General features: G+C 38.7%; 1 protein-coding gene across 1 annotated transcript; it reads right to left on the reverse strand.

Moving 5' to 3' along the window:
* Positions 1-3,642: 3,642 nt before the first annotated feature.
* pafah1b1b (platelet-activating factor acetylhydrolase 1b, regulatory subunit 1b) lies at positions 3,643-18,530 on the reverse strand. The gene is made up of 11 exons (XM_079486436.1): positions 18,323-18,530; positions 14,381-14,628; positions 10,286-10,370; positions 9,991-10,065; positions 9,680-9,886; positions 9,004-9,172; positions 8,312-8,414; positions 7,822-8,050; positions 6,464-6,565; positions 5,819-5,975; positions 3,643-5,632 (listed from the first exon to the last, which is right to left on the reverse strand). Exons 2-11 carry the CDS (start codon positions 14,410-14,412, stop codon positions 5,559-5,561), a joined length of 1,233 nt encoding a protein of 410 aa, XP_079342562.1. The 5' UTR covers positions 14,413-14,628; positions 18,323-18,530; the 3' UTR covers positions 3,643-5,558.
* Between the last annotated feature and the right edge of the window lie 600 nt (positions 18,531-19,130).

The raw sequence follows: 19,130 nt of genomic DNA on the forward strand, positions 1-19,130 counted from the left end.
GCCCTCGTCAGCGCTACTCCTCCCTAATACTACCAGCGATTAAAAAGTAGGGCAGAGCGCGCCGTACCGCAGCCCGGCAGGATCGGGAGTCTGTGCTGGGAATTCTTTCGCGAATGGGATCGACGTGTATTTATACATTTTGTGAATCTTTCAATGTGGTTTTTAAGACACCGCGTTTCGCGTTTCCGTTCGCTTGCTGCAGCGCGACGAACTGGAAACGAATCGGAATCCATGTTCCGGGTTTCCGCGGCGACCCTGGCCCGCAGTGCATCAGCACATGATTAAAACATGTCAACGCGAGGGAACCAATGGGCGTTGAGAACAACAAGGCATGGTGTCCGTCCACATGGGCAGCCGCTAAAGGCTGAGCGCGGCTCATTTGCATGTCGAGCGCGTGAGCCTGCCAAACTGTCTCGGGACCTGCCAATCATTCGGAACGAGTGGTACAGTAGCCACGCCCATGTCGCGTTTTTGCCGAGGGAACGTTCTGTAACCTAATTTGAGAAAAAAGGCGCACGTTCGAAAGAATCCATACGTCGTATCGCGTCTGTTAGTCACGCGCCACGGTTTTGTCCGGTGTGGGTTTTATGTTGTTTCCCGGTTATTAAAAGCTCGTGAGAAATCGAGGGCTCGGTGGACAGACGTGGTCACGAGTGACGCGTTGCGAGTGTTATTCTGGATGGACGGCAGATTGTTTCATTTTTTTTTTATTCTAACCCCAGACACTTAATTACTTAATGTATGTTTAGAAAGGTGACATCAAATACACCCCCAAAAATATGAAAATAAATGATTATTATTAAACCATATTATTAATACAATAGTAATCAAACATGTGCGGTTTCGTATTCATTGTTAAATTGTGTTATATTACCTCACAAAAGTATTTTCTCTTTCAGCATTTTAATGAATCATAATTTTCAAGAATGAAAGAGAAGCTTCTTGTTCTGGCGCTCACAGCAGCATTATGGCAGGCCATGCTGACTTTCTCTATGAATGAGCACTTGCATGGTAACAGACTGTGATTGGCTGATTTGAAGGGATACCCTGATGACTATCAAAGAGTCAGAGCGTTTCCGCCAATCAGCACTGTGCTTTTACGTGCGTAAGACATGCCTTGCACGCACGCACGCACGCACACACACAAACACACGCGCGTGCACAGGGAACACGACGTGTCTGGTTATAAGCACATGTTACGCACAGCGAATGTCCTCACACACAGTTCAGAAAATAAAATTCAGAAACACTTCACGTTTAGTTTAGTTAGAGTTTAGTTACAAAATGAAATAACTCCGTTTTTATTGTGCATTCAAATTTATATAAATCAAACTGCAGTTGTTTTGTTTTGATTTAAGCATGATAAGTTAAAATACAGCTAACTTACACAATAAAAACATGATAACACAATAAAAACATTTTTATTTTGGAAGCAAAATCTTCATATGTAGCATAGTCTGCAGACATAGTGCGCAGACCCTCCCCCATAAGTTAACAGGGTTCATTGGAGCGGGCCCTATTGTGAATTTCTCTGTACAACAAAAACTTATTTTAATCTATTCTATGAACCATATTGGCACCATATGTATTTAGAACTACACACGAAGAATGAGATGACTACATTTTAATGTTTGTTAAATGTTATCATGTTTTGGTTGTATTTTATTGTGTTATGTGCTGTGAGCTATTATGACTTCAATTAAATGAACCAGCTGGAGTTTGATTGATAATAATTGCAATGCACAATAAAAAAACATGAGTTATCTCATCGGAACCAAACTCTTCATATATTACTATATACTTCTATATACAGTTTATGAATAGCTATAGTGGGGTTCAATGACGTATAATGACCACTCATCGTGAGAACAGTATGCGTAAGTGAATGGCATTTTTGAAACAGATGTATTTGTTGTAGTGGATGTGGATTGTCAGGAAAATATATCTGTTAACAACAGAGAACTTTAAAATTACAGAACAAAAATTTGAAAGGATTACTTACCAAAACTCAAAGAAAAATACTCGAAATACTGTGAACGTGTCAAAAAGCATGTAAAGGAAATAAATACATTTTAAGAGAACTCACAATGACATTTTTAATGCTATATGGCCAATTAATCTAGATGACAAAACATTTGCATTTGTACACCACATTATTAATGTTTGAATGATCGTATTATATTATTTTTAAATCCTTGATATGTTATATGGAGGGAATTCTGCAAAATAAATAAATACAATTCAACATCTTTGATTATTTTAATGTAAGCACTCCCTCTTGTGGTGTGATAGCTGACCAATAGAGCTCAACCCATTACACATAAAACCCTCCAGAAAACTTCGCGCAAATTAACCACACGATCCATGATCTATCCATTAAACATTTATGCATTCATCAGAAAAAACTAAAATCTTGAGAAATATATTTTTTTGGAACGGAAACAAAATAGAGAACAACAAAAATTTAATGTGAGCAGAACCCACATATACTTCACTTTATGTCTTTATGTTCTTGATATTTTAAAATATGTGTACACTTTGTTTAATGTTTAGTGTTGGGTTAGGAAAACACCAGCAAACTCAATCATTGTCTACCCAATATTCCATTTTCTAATTTCACTTTCACTCTCTTTATATTATGTGAAAAGTATCTGACACTCCCATAATGGAGAAATATTAGATCAATGGAGATTAGAATATTAGAAATATTACATGCCACGTTTTCTTTTTTTCAACATAAACAATAAATGAACATTAGCCTATAGATTATTAAATGCTGTGAATTGGGTTTAGTTTACAAATTGAACCTCAGGCTGTATGTTGTCCCACAATGCACCCCTGTCCTCTATGCCTTTCACTGTCAATAGCCATCTAATTTCCCACGTTCCTTCTTGAGAGAATCACTCTTTCACCTTATCTAACTCATTCACAGGGACTGTTGCCAGGATACAGCAATATGTGGCAGTAGCTGGTGTCTATATATCTGATGTACTAGGCTGAAATACATTGAAAAGGTCTGTATCAAATATTAAAATACAAACGTTAAGGATGTGTACGAAAGTTTCTCTTACCTCTCTAAAATGGCACAGCATGTTTTGTTATTACAAGTTTCAATATACATGTAATGATCATAAAATGTAAAGACAATTTTATAGTTTAAGCTTACATTTGTATTATACATCATATTTTGTTTTGGTCTGTTGTTTAATGACAGCGGGAAAAAAGATGAAATACCTCTAATAAATCAAAAAATGAAGGCTGTACTGAAGATGAGACAGTAGTGTGACCATGTAGCATCATGCACTGTTTCCATGGAAACCATAGTTTTGGTATAGTGTGTGAAGTTCTTCAGGCGTGTGCAAGGTCAAAACACTGTGAATGTCACGTTATACAAGAAAAGCCTAACAGAACATCAGTCATGAAGACAAAATATGCTTGTTTTTTAAGCCGTTGATTTTAGGTTTTAAATCATGTAAAGGATGCCTGGATCACATTTCTAGATAAGCTCCGAAAATGCTCACTCAATATTAAATATAGGGCGCAAAAATATTATCTGGGTAATTTTAGGGTGGACACTCATTTTAGTGTTGCATTAATTCAGTAAACATTTTGTCTGTGACTACAGAAAGAAACACCACTGCGCTGCTTTATATTTACAGATATTTTATTATTTTTTAATTATGTTGCAAACAATGACATCAAGATATACTGATGGACAAATATTTATTTACGTGAGCGCACGAGCGCGTGTCAACAGTGAGACCACAAAAAGCAGAATGAAGTCCTCGATATTGGGGATTCTCGTTACATTAACAAGGCAGAGAAAGCAGACAGCTGGAGTCAGAGCCCGCTGTATGCACACAGACCTCCACGCACACATCCACATGTTCTACATACATAGCTTTGGGATGGCAGTGGTTGGGCGCACACGACTCTACTGTTAAAAACAGTACGTTGCGGACCAGCAAGCACAGCAAACTACTCATCACAGATGTTGTCTTACAAGTTGCTAATTGTTGCCTTAGTATGGCAGCCAGGAGAGAACATCATCATTATCATCATACCACTCCATGAATCGCTACAGAAGGCCACCTTCCTATAAAAGTGTTAAGGGCAAACACATACTCTTCCTTAATAGTTTACACAGAGCAGCCTAGTTATTGCACGTAGATCTGGAGGTGCTGTCTTAAAACACAGACTCCGCAAGGTCCAGAATAGCGAGCCTCACCGACTGCGTGTTTGTTCCCCCGATGCCGAAAACCTCCCTGCTTCAAGAGAGACTGACTAGATTCAGTACAAAGTCACGGATCAGTGCCACAAAGTACGTCAAGAAGCCTTTTCAGACCACGTCTCCAAAACTCTACACAAACGTGAGAGGGAGCAGACGGACAGCAGCAGAATGACGTTCGGTGAATAATAGGAGGTTATGAAACCTTTTAAGAAGCGAACTCGCCTCCAAGATTGCCGGTGTCAGAAAGTAGGTGGTTATAGTGAAAACAAGTGGTTTTCCGGCTGTCTGTGGTATAAGAGTGAATGTTTGGTGAAGTGCTTCGTCCCTAGTCATATTTAATATGCAGTCCTGAAAACATCAAACATACAGAAGTGAACTTTCAGAACCGAGGGAAATGGCACTAAAGTTGCCCTGTCTGTCAGTAAATACATTTTGTTGAGGCCTTCCCTGAGCACGGTGTGGCAATGGAGGGCATCAGACTATATTTTCTGTACAATTATAAAAACAAAACAAAGAAGCAAAATGTAAACCCTGTGTGAAACTATCTCCAGGGACAAGTGCACTTTACTGATCTGTGTCACTGTGTTTTCTTTTTTTTACTCGGGTGTTTTCTGTCCTCGTCGAGTGGGATGCCATGTTACAAAAGTATTTTAAAGTCAATTGGCCAAATGTGGCGGTCTGAGCAGCAGCAGGTTTAAATAAAACTATTTTTATTGTGTAAAATGAAACGAGCAAAATTGGAAAGCCAATGAAGGAGAAATGCACAAAATCATTAAATTAACTTGTATTCTGAACACTAATATGAACGTTGATCCGAAATGTTCCAGCAAGGGGGAAAACGTAAGCATCCAGTGGAAGGGAAACCCCCCAGTATCTTTCATCTATCTTGTGTAAAGCAGACTGTGACAAATAAAACAAATCCAACGGATAATTTTGAGTGCCCTGTATTCTGAACTTCCCCAAACTGCATCATTCTGCCTTCTGTCCAGAAACACTAAACGTTCGAGCACCATCTGTGCTCCACATCCCTATGATACTTTGAGATGATGAGAAGCAAAAAATTTACAGTATACAAGTTTTGGATTCACCATGCAAGAATACTTGTTTTACTTTTTACTTATTTCATTTTTTCGCCTTGTGAGTGTCTCGTGTAACATTTAATAAGCTCAAACTACATCCAGAGTAATTAACATAAAAGGACAATAGTTATTAGAAGAGAGCTGGATGAGGTGGTAACCATAGTAATGACTGCATCCTGAAGAGCAGGTGTGGGAATGGCCAAAGTGGTGGCGTAGGGGAAAGGGAAGGAGGGGCGGTTCCTAGGCGATCAGCGACATTCCCACACTTTGACCGTTTGATCTACACTTCCTGTCACCACGTAAGGAGAAGTCTTGTGGAAATCTGTGGACGGAAGTTGAAGATTCTTAAAGCAAAGTAATAAATCAACAAATAACACACATCTACTTGCTGGTCAGTGAGTCACTATTTGATTTTGATCTGAGATCATTATCAGAGAGGATCAGTCATACAGACAATTTCCCATCAAAGCACCCAGAATTTCCAGGCACAAATAACACCTCGGCTTACCCAGAGAGGTAACAAAGTGTTCATGGGCACTCAAGGTCTTCATGCAACGCTTGTTCTTATAGTCCCAGATACGTAGTGTCTTATCATCAGCACAGCTCACTACGAACTTTCCACCTGGATGGAACAGCACTCCACGCACCCAGTTATCATGACCAACCTGAGAAGGACAAAGTACAGTGTATGATAAATGACAAGTGGTAAATAATGTTGGCTTTCCACACAGCCCAATTTCTCTAGACAAGCAGACTGGGGTGTCTTTGGGATTCACTGCTATAATAAAAGTTTCCACTAGGTGGACTGTAACTAATGTAAGAAGTCAAAGAGGATGCTATTCTCCACTTATTGGAGCGGTCTGGAGACCATCATTTGACCTTTTCCTTTCATAAAAGCATGCTGAATTTTTCTCTTGCGTGTAGTCTGGCAGGTTGTACTCTTAACGGTTTTATCTGTCTTGTGTTGCTTTTGTGGCAATGCTTAGGGTTCTGATACATAAACAATGACCCGGTTTCACAGACGAGGCTTAAGGCTAGTCCCAGACTAAAATTAATGTGTGACCTGTCTTAACTAGTAACTAAGGCAATTTTATAAAAGTTACATAAATATCTTAATTCAACTAAAAACTGGGCCAATGGATATAATACTCACCAGTGTCATAAGGCACATGCCAGTACTTATGTCCCACATCTTGATGGTCTTGTCTCTGGATCCGGACAACAGGAATGGGCCAGGCTTTCCACTCTTCTTGTTCTGCAAGGAAATTATGTGTTAAACATACACGTACATGAAAGTTCACACTCATGCACAAAAAGGATAAAGGATACAGTATTTACACCTTTAAGCATAAAGCTAAACATTCTAGCATAAAGCTATACATTCTAGCCAGCAGTGGAAGTTTAGGGGGAGAGGTAACAAGCTATTTCATTCATTCTGACTTCTTTACACTGTTAAACGTGCTGGCTTCTCATGCTTAATGTGGTCAACTTGTCGAAAAACGGGTTAGACGTATGATGTAGTATTCCTGTGCTAGATACACTACGCCAGGGTTCATAAAGCTTCTGAAAAGTTTTTTTTACGTGAATTCCTGTTTTGTAACAGGCTGCAAGTCCCTTATGGGACAATTCTCCTGGAAAAACACACCCACACGTCAAATCGAAGATTCTCCTGTGTGTATCAGGCTACACTTCAGACTAAAAACAGAGCCTCAATCTGTGTTGGTGCGGCCGGCATTATCATCTTTGGGTATGAAGCAGCGTAAGAAACTGTCTTTTAAACACACATTGTCATTATTTCTGTGTCAACGGATCCCAGAAGTATGGGGATTAAAACAGAGTTGCCAACTCACAAGCACGAGACACACATGTTTACAAGCTCTCACTCTTCTGAAATTAGCTGATCTCACACCAAAATAATAAACCAACATAACGTAAATACAGCCTGACAACACAGCTGCTCTTCTGATTGTCTTTCAGTGTTGCGTTAAATGGTTTTGATAACTGGACAGGTTTAAAAAAAAAAAATGTAACAATTGAAGTTTGTAGCGCGGACAAATCAGAGTGTGCGCTTATATCGGTCATTACGGTAAAAACACATATGAATGTGTGCCGTTTATCACTGTATTTACGCTAAAAGAGAAGCTGCCCTATAAGAGCTTTTCATCAAGTTGCCCATAATTTTTCAGGTCATTTTAAACTGTTTACAGGTGTGAAGAATATGGTGTTATGTTTATCAGTTATGTCTTTCTTTAATGACCTCTTCAAGCAGCAACAAATGTATTACTTCTTGTCGTCATTCAGATTCGTAAAAGAATTGCAATCTCTATTTGAAACAAAACAACCGTGATTCTCAATTTATCCAGAATCGTGCAGATCGTTTGAAACTGATAGATGGAGCGGTCCCAGCGCTAAAAGATGCCAGACATGAACCTCACGCGGTAGTGCACAAACATGAGCAGAAAACCACCAAAATGACTCCTAATAAATAAATTCCATATCTCTGTCTCTCACCTCAGAGCCTGTGGCCTCAGAAATGGTGGGGTGAGCGCTCTCAGGGGCCCAGGAGATGCACTCCACCACGTGCTCGTGCTCCCGCAGCTCCGCCTTGCACTCCTTGGTGGCCACCACCCACACACGTACCGTCTGGTCATTGGAGCAGCTAGCCAACAGTGTGCCATCTTGATTGGGTCGAACCATACGCACCCACTCCCTGTGACCCGTGAACGTCTTCACACAGTAACTAAACAAAGACAAAAGCATACTGCTCAAGAAAAGTAACATTAATGTAATTTTATTACAATAATTAAAATGTTATTAAATTAAAATAATTTAAATTAAATCTTTCTGGTTTATGAAAAACATCATGTAACCTACAGGTAACCACACCTTGAGGTTAAAACCCAAACCACTAGACATTGTGGGCTAGACACGTGACTCACAAAATGTACCCCACAATCAACCCACTATATTGACTCCAACCATGAGCTTCAGTATTACTCACCCAGTGGCCACCTCCCACATTTTCATGGTCTTATCCCTAGAGGCAGACACTATGTGATCACCGTTGGGCATGATGGCAACGGACGACACATTGTGATCGTGTCCTGAGAACATAAAAAAGGACATTTAATTTGTGAGGAGAATAGTAGTACTAAAAGTCACATAGATTTTATATAAAAATAATATCTTTAAGTGATAAACCTAAGCATAAGACAGATCACGTTCAAGACATTGAATACATGTATTCAGGCAAGTATGACACAAAGATTGTAGTTAAAATGTATAAAAAATTAAACTTCAACTACCAAGCACCCACCCCAAACCCCTTAATACAACCACAATAAATTATAACTTCAAACTAATTTTAATTTGCATTTAAGTGACCACGGACAGGTTCGGTTTTAGCATATGATTAAAGTGGGTCTTTATTATTTGAGTGGGAGATTAAAGCTGTCATCTCTTTTAATCCTGACCCAAACAACCTTTTAGCCCCTTTAGCCTACCCTTCGTCCAGACCGACAGGTTTTGACATTCAGAAAGCGAGACAGGATTCGAACTCACTAATAGGGATCTCAATAAGCTTAAAGCGTGTGTTGGAGGTGGCTGCAGTACATGGTGGGTCAAAGGTCATTCAAGACACCTGTGCAGCATAACGGTTGGTATTACTTTGTATCAAACTGTGGCCAAGTTTACCATGCATGGTCCTGATGCATTCAAAGCCCTGGAAGTCCCAGAGTTTGATGGTCATATCCGCAGAGCAGGAAGCCAAAAGCTTTCCAGTCTGATCAAAGGAGATGTCCTGCACAGAGTCAGTGTGACCCTTCAGTGTACGCTCAAAGTCTCCAGCCTCGTAATCCCAAACCTGCAGGATGACACGACAGGACAGACTTGATTCACTTAAAGCATTTAAAACAGTTGATCATTTTAATACCGTACAGGAAGTGTTAGAATACATTTAGCCTCAGAAATACAGTAACACGCAAAACAGACACAGGTATAAAGTGACATATGATGCATATATCTGTAGCATAGACTTGAAGACACATGAAGTGATTTGATATCTGTGCTTTCGGTTTTTGGAGACCCATAATGATAACAAAGAAAAGAATATGACAGATGCAGAGCTGTATCTGTACTGCATGGTGTCCAGAGAACTGAAGAAGTGCTCGCTGTGCTGTTGCCCTGGGAAACCAGAGCATCACAATTTCTCCATGGAGGCGTGACAGTGACTCAGCAGAAAAAAATCCAAGCAGATGCATTTGAAACTGAAATGGGGCGCAACAAGGTCCTATATAAGCTTGATCCATGTAAGGCTACAGATTACAGAGACTTTCACGATACAACAAAAAAAATAGACAAACAAACACACCTTTATGGTGGCATCTTCTGAAGCGGAGACCATGAGACTAAACACAGGGTGAAAGATGACGCGTGTGACAGGGCATCTGTGACCGCTGAGGGCGTACTTCTCAGGTGGGCGTGGTATCCACTCTTTGGGGTCTCTTTTCTGCACCACGGGGCCTCCTAAAGTGATTTCCTCCTTTGCTTCGTTTAGCTTTGACTCCAACTCCATTACCTAACAGTGTACAGGAAACACTGTGGTTAGTAATTGAAGACACCAATTTAATGTCCAATATGTTCAGGAAATGCCATTTTAAGGAACAGACTAAAAATACTAACCTTCTTTTGTAATCTGATGACTGAAGTCCATTTCTTTTCCAAAAGGCCTGCGTACTTCTTATCCAGCTCCTCGTTCTGAAAATACAGTATTAAAAGGCAAAAATATGAACGCTGCTTACAAATACATCGTATGTCATTAAACAAAAATGTACTCGCACCAAAATTAAGTTAATGAAACCCACCAAGAGCCAAATGCAAATGATGGATAGTTTGAGTGTATATATACACAAACTATCATAACACATTGACCCTAGTTTTTCTTTTCTAAAAGCTTAGTGTAAAAATATCACATTACCATATCCATCTCTGCTTCCTTCTTAAAAACAGAATATGCCTCTTCATAGCCATTGGAACGTAGATAATCAACTATAGCTCGATTTCTGAAAAATAAAGAGATGGCATAATTACACAAGACATACATAGTCATGCTCTTAAACTCGAATAAATATTCCCAGATTTCCTCTGTGGAAAAACTAACATCATGTCCTGCAGTAGAGTGGGACCACCAAAAATCACTTTAGATGTAATGCATGTTAAGTAAGTGATCAAGAAGACTGGACTCGTCACATTAGCAGTGAGGCAGAGAAAAGAAAAATCCACATTGAGCAGGTCACATATCTAGAGATCCTGTGAGAGACATCAAGACTCATCGGCCATGTACAAACTAACAAGTTTGGGAGTGACAAATGCATTTAAATGTGCAGAAATAATCCCTAAATTATTGTACAGAATACAGTTACTCCTTTCAGAGCTCTGGCATATTGGTGCTGTTAACCCAGCCCTATTCTCGATGACAAAAATGATGGCATGAAGAACCACCAAAATTTGTGGTAAACTATTAATGAATAATAATAATATTTTAATAATATAAGTAGTCTATAGACGGTTTCAGTGGCAACATCGTAAACAAACATTATGTGGCCCAAACTTAACCTCCAGTAGACCTCCACAAAGAATCAATCACTTAAGTAGTTTTAATATAATTCAATACAATATATACAATAAAATAATATAAATTAATATCCATTAAATCTAAAATAAATTGTTATATTATAACCAAACACATGAAGTTAACTTCAGGCCTAGCATGTGTGTAAAATAAAACAGTCTATAGAGGGTATGCATTGACATCACTTTCCCCACGCCGGGACACACCCCCTTGAGTGCCAGGACACATTCCCTTGAGTTGTAAAACAAACAGCAAAGACGAAGAAACCGGGACTAATACACACAATTATTTGATGAAATTAAAAGTATTTGGCCTCGACGGTGATGCTTAGGACCAGAAACCAGATCTCCTTGGAAACTGATATGTTGCACAAAATTGCGTTTCCTGATATTGTATGCAGCCATTTTGCCACTCAAGGGAGCATGTTTTGGCGCATTTACTTGGGAAAGTGACGTCACATGCATACCCTCTAAAGACAGAGGCACAGAGTTTTATGTCATAGCATCCTTTCAGCAGGCCGACGTAACAGAGACCCCCTGAACAAAAAGCTAATCGAGGAAACTGATGCGGGTACATATGTCCCAAGTTGACACAGAGTGGGATTTAACCCATTACAACCATTAAACTGAATTTGCAATATGTAACGTTAAATACAGAAAACAAACAATGTACATAAGCAACATATACAGAGAGGTATGATTGTACATTTTAGATATTAGCTTTGTTGATGCAAAAGGCTTTATGCCAAATGTCACATGCAGAAACCGAAAAATGTGCCTCAACGCATCCGGTTCAAGTCTTTTGCATGATTCGTTCCTTATAAATCTGATGTCTATCTCATAACCAGATTGGTATATTCAAGTTCTTGACTTTTATTCAAATGTCAGTCAGAAGACCATAATATAAAAGATTGTAATTATTCCCAAATGCTTGTTAACGTGGGTTTGCCAAATTGCCCTGCGGTATTACAAAAGCTTATGTACAGGTGCATCTGCAGGGTTTCAAGCTCGGCGAACCGTATCATCACTGCAATGACCAATCCTGGACTTAGCTCGGTGCGATATTCCTCTAGTATTTGGACTCACTGGCTTATGAACCTATCCAGGAGATAACTGTATTGTTTTTATTTGTGTCCTTTTTTTTGTTTCTCTTCTTTAATATACCTGTTTTCCTGTTTAGTCCTTTGACGTTCGACATATAGAAAAGTTAAAAATATATAATTTGCACTAGTATCAAAGAAAATAATTTCTTATAATAACCACATAAGAACATTCAAGGTCTTAATGAAGGTGGAGACTGCTAAAACCATGAGGGAAATAAAAAAACACAGCTCACTGTGGTTGCTATGGACACCTGCCACCGAGGATGGAAAACGTCTCAAACGACAGAGCAGGAAATGGCTAAATGAAGTTGAGAATTTTCAAAATATATGACTCTATCCAATTAAACTTAATCCTTACAGCAACCTATAGACTGAAATATTTTTGGTTAAATTATCATAAAAAAAAAATGTTTGGAATCCAGTTTTTGAGAGATCTCATTATATTTGTAAGGACACTTTTAATTTTCCAAACCCAAGCCACACAAAGACTCTCTTTCGGCCCTCTGTGCTTCATTATGCAGGAGTCCTACACCTCTTTAAATTATGGTGAATATTTTATAAGCCAGTCAATAGACTGAATTTATGTAATGATGTCAGAACTCTTGCGAAATGTAACAGTGACTTTTCTGAAGGAAACAGACAGTGTGGAACACAGACAAAGAACTATGGCATTGTTTTTTTTAAGAGATCAAACCAGCCAAGGATTAAAGCAGTGTTTACTTTAAACATAAGGTTAACAAAGGGTCTTATTTTCCTTCACAATCGCCGTTAAAACACAGCTAACTTGAAGCGTGAATGCAGGCCAGTCACCCCGAAACGCCTTACAAAGGCAAGCACAAAGTTTTTATATGCCAATGTTAATTTGTCCGCTAACGTGAGCTGCTGCATAACGTGATATGCAACATAAGGGAGCCAAAAGAAACCAGCGCTGTTCCGATTAGAGAATTGTACTGTACATGATTTTTAGCATGTCATTCAATCTTTTAAAGTATGTGATTTGCATAATTGCACAAATGTAATATTTCTTTCTGAAAGATGTTTCTCATTCAATGCTGTCTCAAGCAAAGCGTTAGCTTCTAAGAGACATGAGCCAATAGCGTTTGAGTGTGAGCTCTGTCTGAGCGTTTCATGGGTTGAATCTACTGAATGAATACGCCCTTCACTGAACGAGTCAAAATGAGACTGGATGAACATGTCGTTCATGGTCAAATATTCTCTGTGTTGAAACAATGCATATCCAGTAGTTACTGAACTTTCTGAAAAATAAGGAATTGACCTGGTTTAATTCAATTCTAAGGTAAATGATGTCAAAGCAGTTAAATCTTTGTACGGAAAATTTAATTAAACCAATTAAATTAGTTAATCCAGATAGATTTTAGTAGATTAAAGATTATGTAGATTTCGTCGACTAAATTTAAATGATGGGATGACTAAAATATAACAAACTAAATAGCATTTAAGTCAAAAGACTATGACAAATTAAATCGAAATTTGCTGTCAAAATTGACACTCCGTGACATTACAGAAGGTTCAGTTAAAGTTAGAATTATTTTATTAAGTTGTACATTTTGAAAATAAATGTCATTTGAATTTCAGTTTCAATTTTTTATTTTGTTCAAAATATTGAGATGTGTCTCGTATCGTGAACACAGCATTGAGATACGTCCCGAATCATGAGCGGAGTGTATAATTTCACCCCTAGTACACAGACATATAGGGTCTTCTGTACACATTAACACTGGGCCGTATTTAGTATTGCTACATTAGTTTAACTAAAAGCATAAATTTAGGGCGAGACCACTTGTTTGTTAATTTAATGGTACCCCTAAAATCTCAGTAGCTAACATTTATCTTAATATGTCTTTGTATTTAACACATCAAAGAAATGTATACAGGTTTGGAACAACTTGAGGTTGAATAATTCATTTTTGGGTGATCTGTCCCATTAAGATGTTTAAAATGCTGTTTTGGTTTATTATTATCATCAGCTACAGTGGCACAAGCAAAACATTCACAGCAAAAACTTACAGTTTCTTCATACATGTTTAAAAAAATTTATTCACAAGTATCTGGTATACCCCAGATTACCCAGTGACCCCTTGTGCTAGGTGAAGCATGAACAAATGCACAAGGATGGTCACGCAATTCCGTGCCCATCCTCCACTCCTCAGTCATGACGCTATGAAATATTAAAGCTTACTAGCTGTCGCCGGCAGCTGCCTGAGGCACTGGCGTCCACGCTTTTTACTACACTGATATTAGGCATTGCTTTTATGCGAATGTGTTCCCAACCTGCAGGTTCTGAGTGCTTGTTTGTGTCGATAAGTTAGTGGACTCACAGTTCATCTCGTTGCCTCTGTGACAGCACCATTTTGACAGGAGGGTGAGGGTGCTGTCTCTGCCCCAAGTAGGGAGCTGTTACACAGTCCCGAGCAGCTCCTCAGCAGGACGGATTGTGGGATGAGACAAACAATCTCACACTTGCAGGCAAACCGGCGTCGCTTGAAGCACCTTTAGCTTGTAACACACCAGAACAGAGCAAAACAGCGACCCACTGGAACGCTCAACAGTGTGATTCAATGGCCATCTAAAGGGAGAAAAAAAGAGATTATTAAAAAATTTATTAATTATTAAAAAATAAACATCAGAAGAGGTCATACAGGAATGATGTGAAGTGATAAAAACTGTCCATTGTTAAATTTATATAGGTCAAGGTCTGTGACTAAGCCATACAATAACCCTTTACAAACACAATGAAAAATTGAGCATTCTCACTCGCTCTTCAATTTACATTCAGTTGCTAATCAAATGATTTGTGTAGCCGGCCGCTATTGGACCCATGCTCGCTCCTACGAAAGTCCTGCATCCCTTGCAAAAACATTCACTGTAACATACAACAGCCGATAACAACCACACCGGAAGTGATGGAGGTGACAGTGGTGTAAATCTCCAACAATTATCCCGACGGTGCTCTAATACAGTCGTGAGGGGACTGAGACAAGACTTTGTAATCCTTTGACGGCCTGCAAATATCCACTCTAATCTGTGTGGTGCAAACTAAAATAGCTTGACGCAGGTGAAAAATATATCATCTGGATGGACAGACTAAAAACCTAAACATCTAGATTTGAAAATGTAATTTAAGAGAGTTAATTTTTTAAACAATGCGTAAACCACATGAGGCTCCACAACACTTTCATTTCAGTGTTGAAAGCTTTTTGCTGTATTCATTCAAAAGTGAAGTCGGCCTGTGTGACCAGAAATTTTCCATAACTCTTCGAACTGTGACAGATATGTATGAGGTCATGCTAAACTGGAGTATATAACGGAGTAAGGCGAATTTGGAATGAAAAAGTTTATCTCTGCGATAAATCAACTTTGTTTTCCAATTGCATCCTGAATATTTGTCCATTCCTACAAAAAAATTATATAGAAAAAACAGAAAGACCTCACTGGCATGACATAACCTTTCCGCACCCATGAGCTTTTATGGCTAATCCCATTACCCGGACTGGACTGTTAACTTTGCTAGTCAAGAAAAGGCAAGGTTTGCTACAGCTCCCTAAGCGGTACGGCACATGACAGAGAATCATTGGATCGGCCAATGAACAGGAGGAGCAGGATAATGTTCTGCCTCCTTTAGATTAGTTTACTATACAGTGCATCTGTGATTCCATCCCTATTGAAGTGTTACTCATTGCTCATAGTGGCAATTTCATGGTGAAACTTTCCTGTCACACATAAACACAGTTACTATGATATAACTGTTAGCTAAAATATAACTATTTCTAAACTATCTATAGATACCTTCAAAGCTACACAGACCAAATTGCAAATGTATTTTTAACAGTAACATTTCAAACATCTTAATACAAAATGAGGTTATAGTTTTATATGGGATGTTTGCTGGATTTTCCACCCAAAACCTGTGGCTACTAGATTTAATAACCACTCAGCTCAATTTACATAGAAAGTGGATTTGGAGAAGCAGTGTCTACTAAGCTCCACTATAATGCAATGATAAAAAGGCACTGATGCAACGTTTTAGTGCAGATTTAGCATGAAAACATGCATGACAGTCGATCCGCAATAAGTTTCACATTGTTCCGAAACTATGACGTTTGCAATGAAATGGTTGTCCAGAGATCCAAAATGCAGAAATACGTTGTATATTTTGTCTGAATGCTAATAGTCAGCTTCAGACAAGCATTAGCATACTTCTTTACAATGCGAGCTGCACAGACATGCGTCTTCTTTATACAACGTGGGCTGCCCAGAAGTCAGGAGGGTCTGCACAAACAGAGCATCTTCTTTATACTTCATTTTTATTTCTGTGCAGCACACCGTATAAAGAAAACACATGTCTGTACAGCTAGTGTTGTATAATGAAGACGTGTGTCTGCGCAGCTCGCGTGGAATAACGAAGATGTGGTCTGCGCATATGCATATGCAAGAAACGTGTCAGATCATGACGATGATGTTTTAACTGACAGAAGTTATGATTTATATATTTGAATGTGCCGAGTGTATTTTCATAGGCTTGATGCGTTACGTCATGGCAAGTGACGTCATTACAGGGCGTAAAAGAATCGGAGAACTGGTTTATTGAAACGAACTGTCCGAGAGATCCGGTTCGTAGAAAAGAACTGGGAGTTAATAAAGTGGTCAGTTGCGGATATTTTTGATTTTTTCCATATTAAATATAAAGCATTTCGCTGCTTTAGGCTTATGCCATTATTTCTCATAAAATCTGGCAACACTGTCACCGAACCCTATCAAATTGTGCAAAGGACTTGCATCTCCCCAATATAAAGACACAAATCTGAATTATGCATGCTAAAATAAGTAGTTCAGTTCAGACATTTTGTACAAGCAGCACTATTTTTCATGAATTCACTTGGTAGTAGAATGCACTTGTCACTTCTGTAAATTAGTCAACTGTGTACAGAACAGGATTAAGCATGAAAACGTAAAGTGACTGACTAGCAAATATAGCTGCAGCGAACCCATAGAGTCCATAGAGCACCTGGCGATACATCAAACATGAAAAGGTGTTTCTTATATTCAAAGAATGAAGCTGTGGGCTAGCAGATTATGCCCAGTTACAAACCCATGAACCGATTTTACCATTATAGGCCAAAATATATACCTCATCTGTCATCACAAGAACCCAACCCCTGGTATCACACTAGCCACATTAAAGCGAAACGTGCACAATACACACATTCTGATCTTTTTTAACTGCAGGGTAATTGAAGCTCATCTGTTTATACCGAACGCTCTGAACATGTCCAATGGCCACTGCCATAAGGAAAAGTAGAATGCAGATTGTATTACATGAGAATTGAATTTCGAAGATGACGTCACATCACATTACGTCAAACTGACGACAAGTTAGGCCAAGTAACTTCAAATGATTTAGAGCACAATGATATCATCATTACCCGCATCCAGCCAACACCTACATGGAAAAGCAATGACTGCTGAATGATATGAAAACCATGGCGTGTGTATTTATAAAACTAACGTTAACACACAAACATGTCATGGTTGTCAACTCAATATGTATTAATGCCTGCTCAATATTAAGTTCCTGGGAAACTCTACAAGAACGTTGGCAAATATGACTATTTACAAAGTATGATAATATTTCATTTTAATCACGTTCAAAACACGAGGCAGACAGTTTGTCAGCAATTTGCTAAATATAATTATAACATACTTGAATGTTGATCAATAAAAACAACGTGGGATCGCATATGCGGTCTTGCTGACTGAATATATAACCTGTGATAACTTATCTATCCACCGGCATCGAGATGATGAATCTCCGGCCTGACTTCATCACAGGCACACCCAATTCCAAAGATTACCAACAACATCCATTCAGATGTTACTTTAAAGGCTTTTCGGTGCAAAGGTGTTTTAACACACGGAAACACAACTGACACCGGCTGTTATTGTTTATTTAGAGAGTTTATAGCGAAGAGAATGCTAACATGAACTAGCTAACGGTCAAAGCATTTAAGGCCGGCTGTCAAATTCCCACAAACAGTGAAATGTAAACAATTTGATTGAGAATTACATATGACTAACGGTTCCTATCTCTCTTTTAAGTGCATTGTGACCCTGGAAGACGTTACTTTTTATCCACCCTTATTTTGCTCGAACGGCCTGTCCGCCATTTTGAGTCGGCGACTCCAATTTCGCAGCCACATACACACTTTAACAGACTCGCTCTCGCCGTACGGCACCCAGCAGCGAACACAACTCATTCTTACCTTCTTAGGCGAGGCGTTTGGCTTCTGTCAAGTCTCACAAGCCGATAGAAAACCTCAAACGAACGAGATAAGTCACTGCTGAAAGTCACTTCCGATTTTCCGGCTCGGTCAGCGCTGTTTCTCCTCCTTGATTTCTGTACCGCATAACCGTCTACTAGACGCGGGCGCGCGCACGGTGGGGACGGGGACGCGCCCGCCTTGAAGAGTCACGGCGGTCGCATACATCATAACCTTCAGATGACACTGCGGACGAGTCGCGTTTTACACCGAATTAAATCGGTTATTTATAGATATTTGTGATTATAAAAATATAGTAGACCTTTCAAATATCAATAATTCATTATTTGAAAAAGGCAAGAATTAACCATATGCGAGTTGTTGTAAATAACGATATTTTCACTGAAGTTACCATGGTTTAAACTTAGTATTTGTAGTAAAACCACGGTATTAAATCAAACAAAAAACAAAGGAACGAACAAAAAATTAAGCTTTTACTAGGCTACAATAAAACCATAAACCACATATTTCAATATGTGGGTTTATTATACTACCATACAACCACAGCTGTTTTGTAAAATAACAAAGGAACACAATACTACATATTTGTTATTTTGAAAATTATTTTAATGAACAATTATTCCATGTAATGCATACAACAATATTAATATACGTTAATAAATAGCCTATAATGAATCATTATTAAAGTAGTTCACTTTAAAATTTGCCCATTGACTTTCCATAGTAGGAATACAAATTGCTACGGAAAGCAGCGAACTACTCCTTTAATAATAAAATATTATAATTTATC

This window comes from Barbatula barbatula (assembly GCF_947034865.1).
Source record: "Barbatula barbatula genome assembly, chromosome: 22".
NCBI lineage: Eukaryota > Metazoa > Chordata > Actinopteri > Cypriniformes > Nemacheilidae > Barbatula > Barbatula barbatula.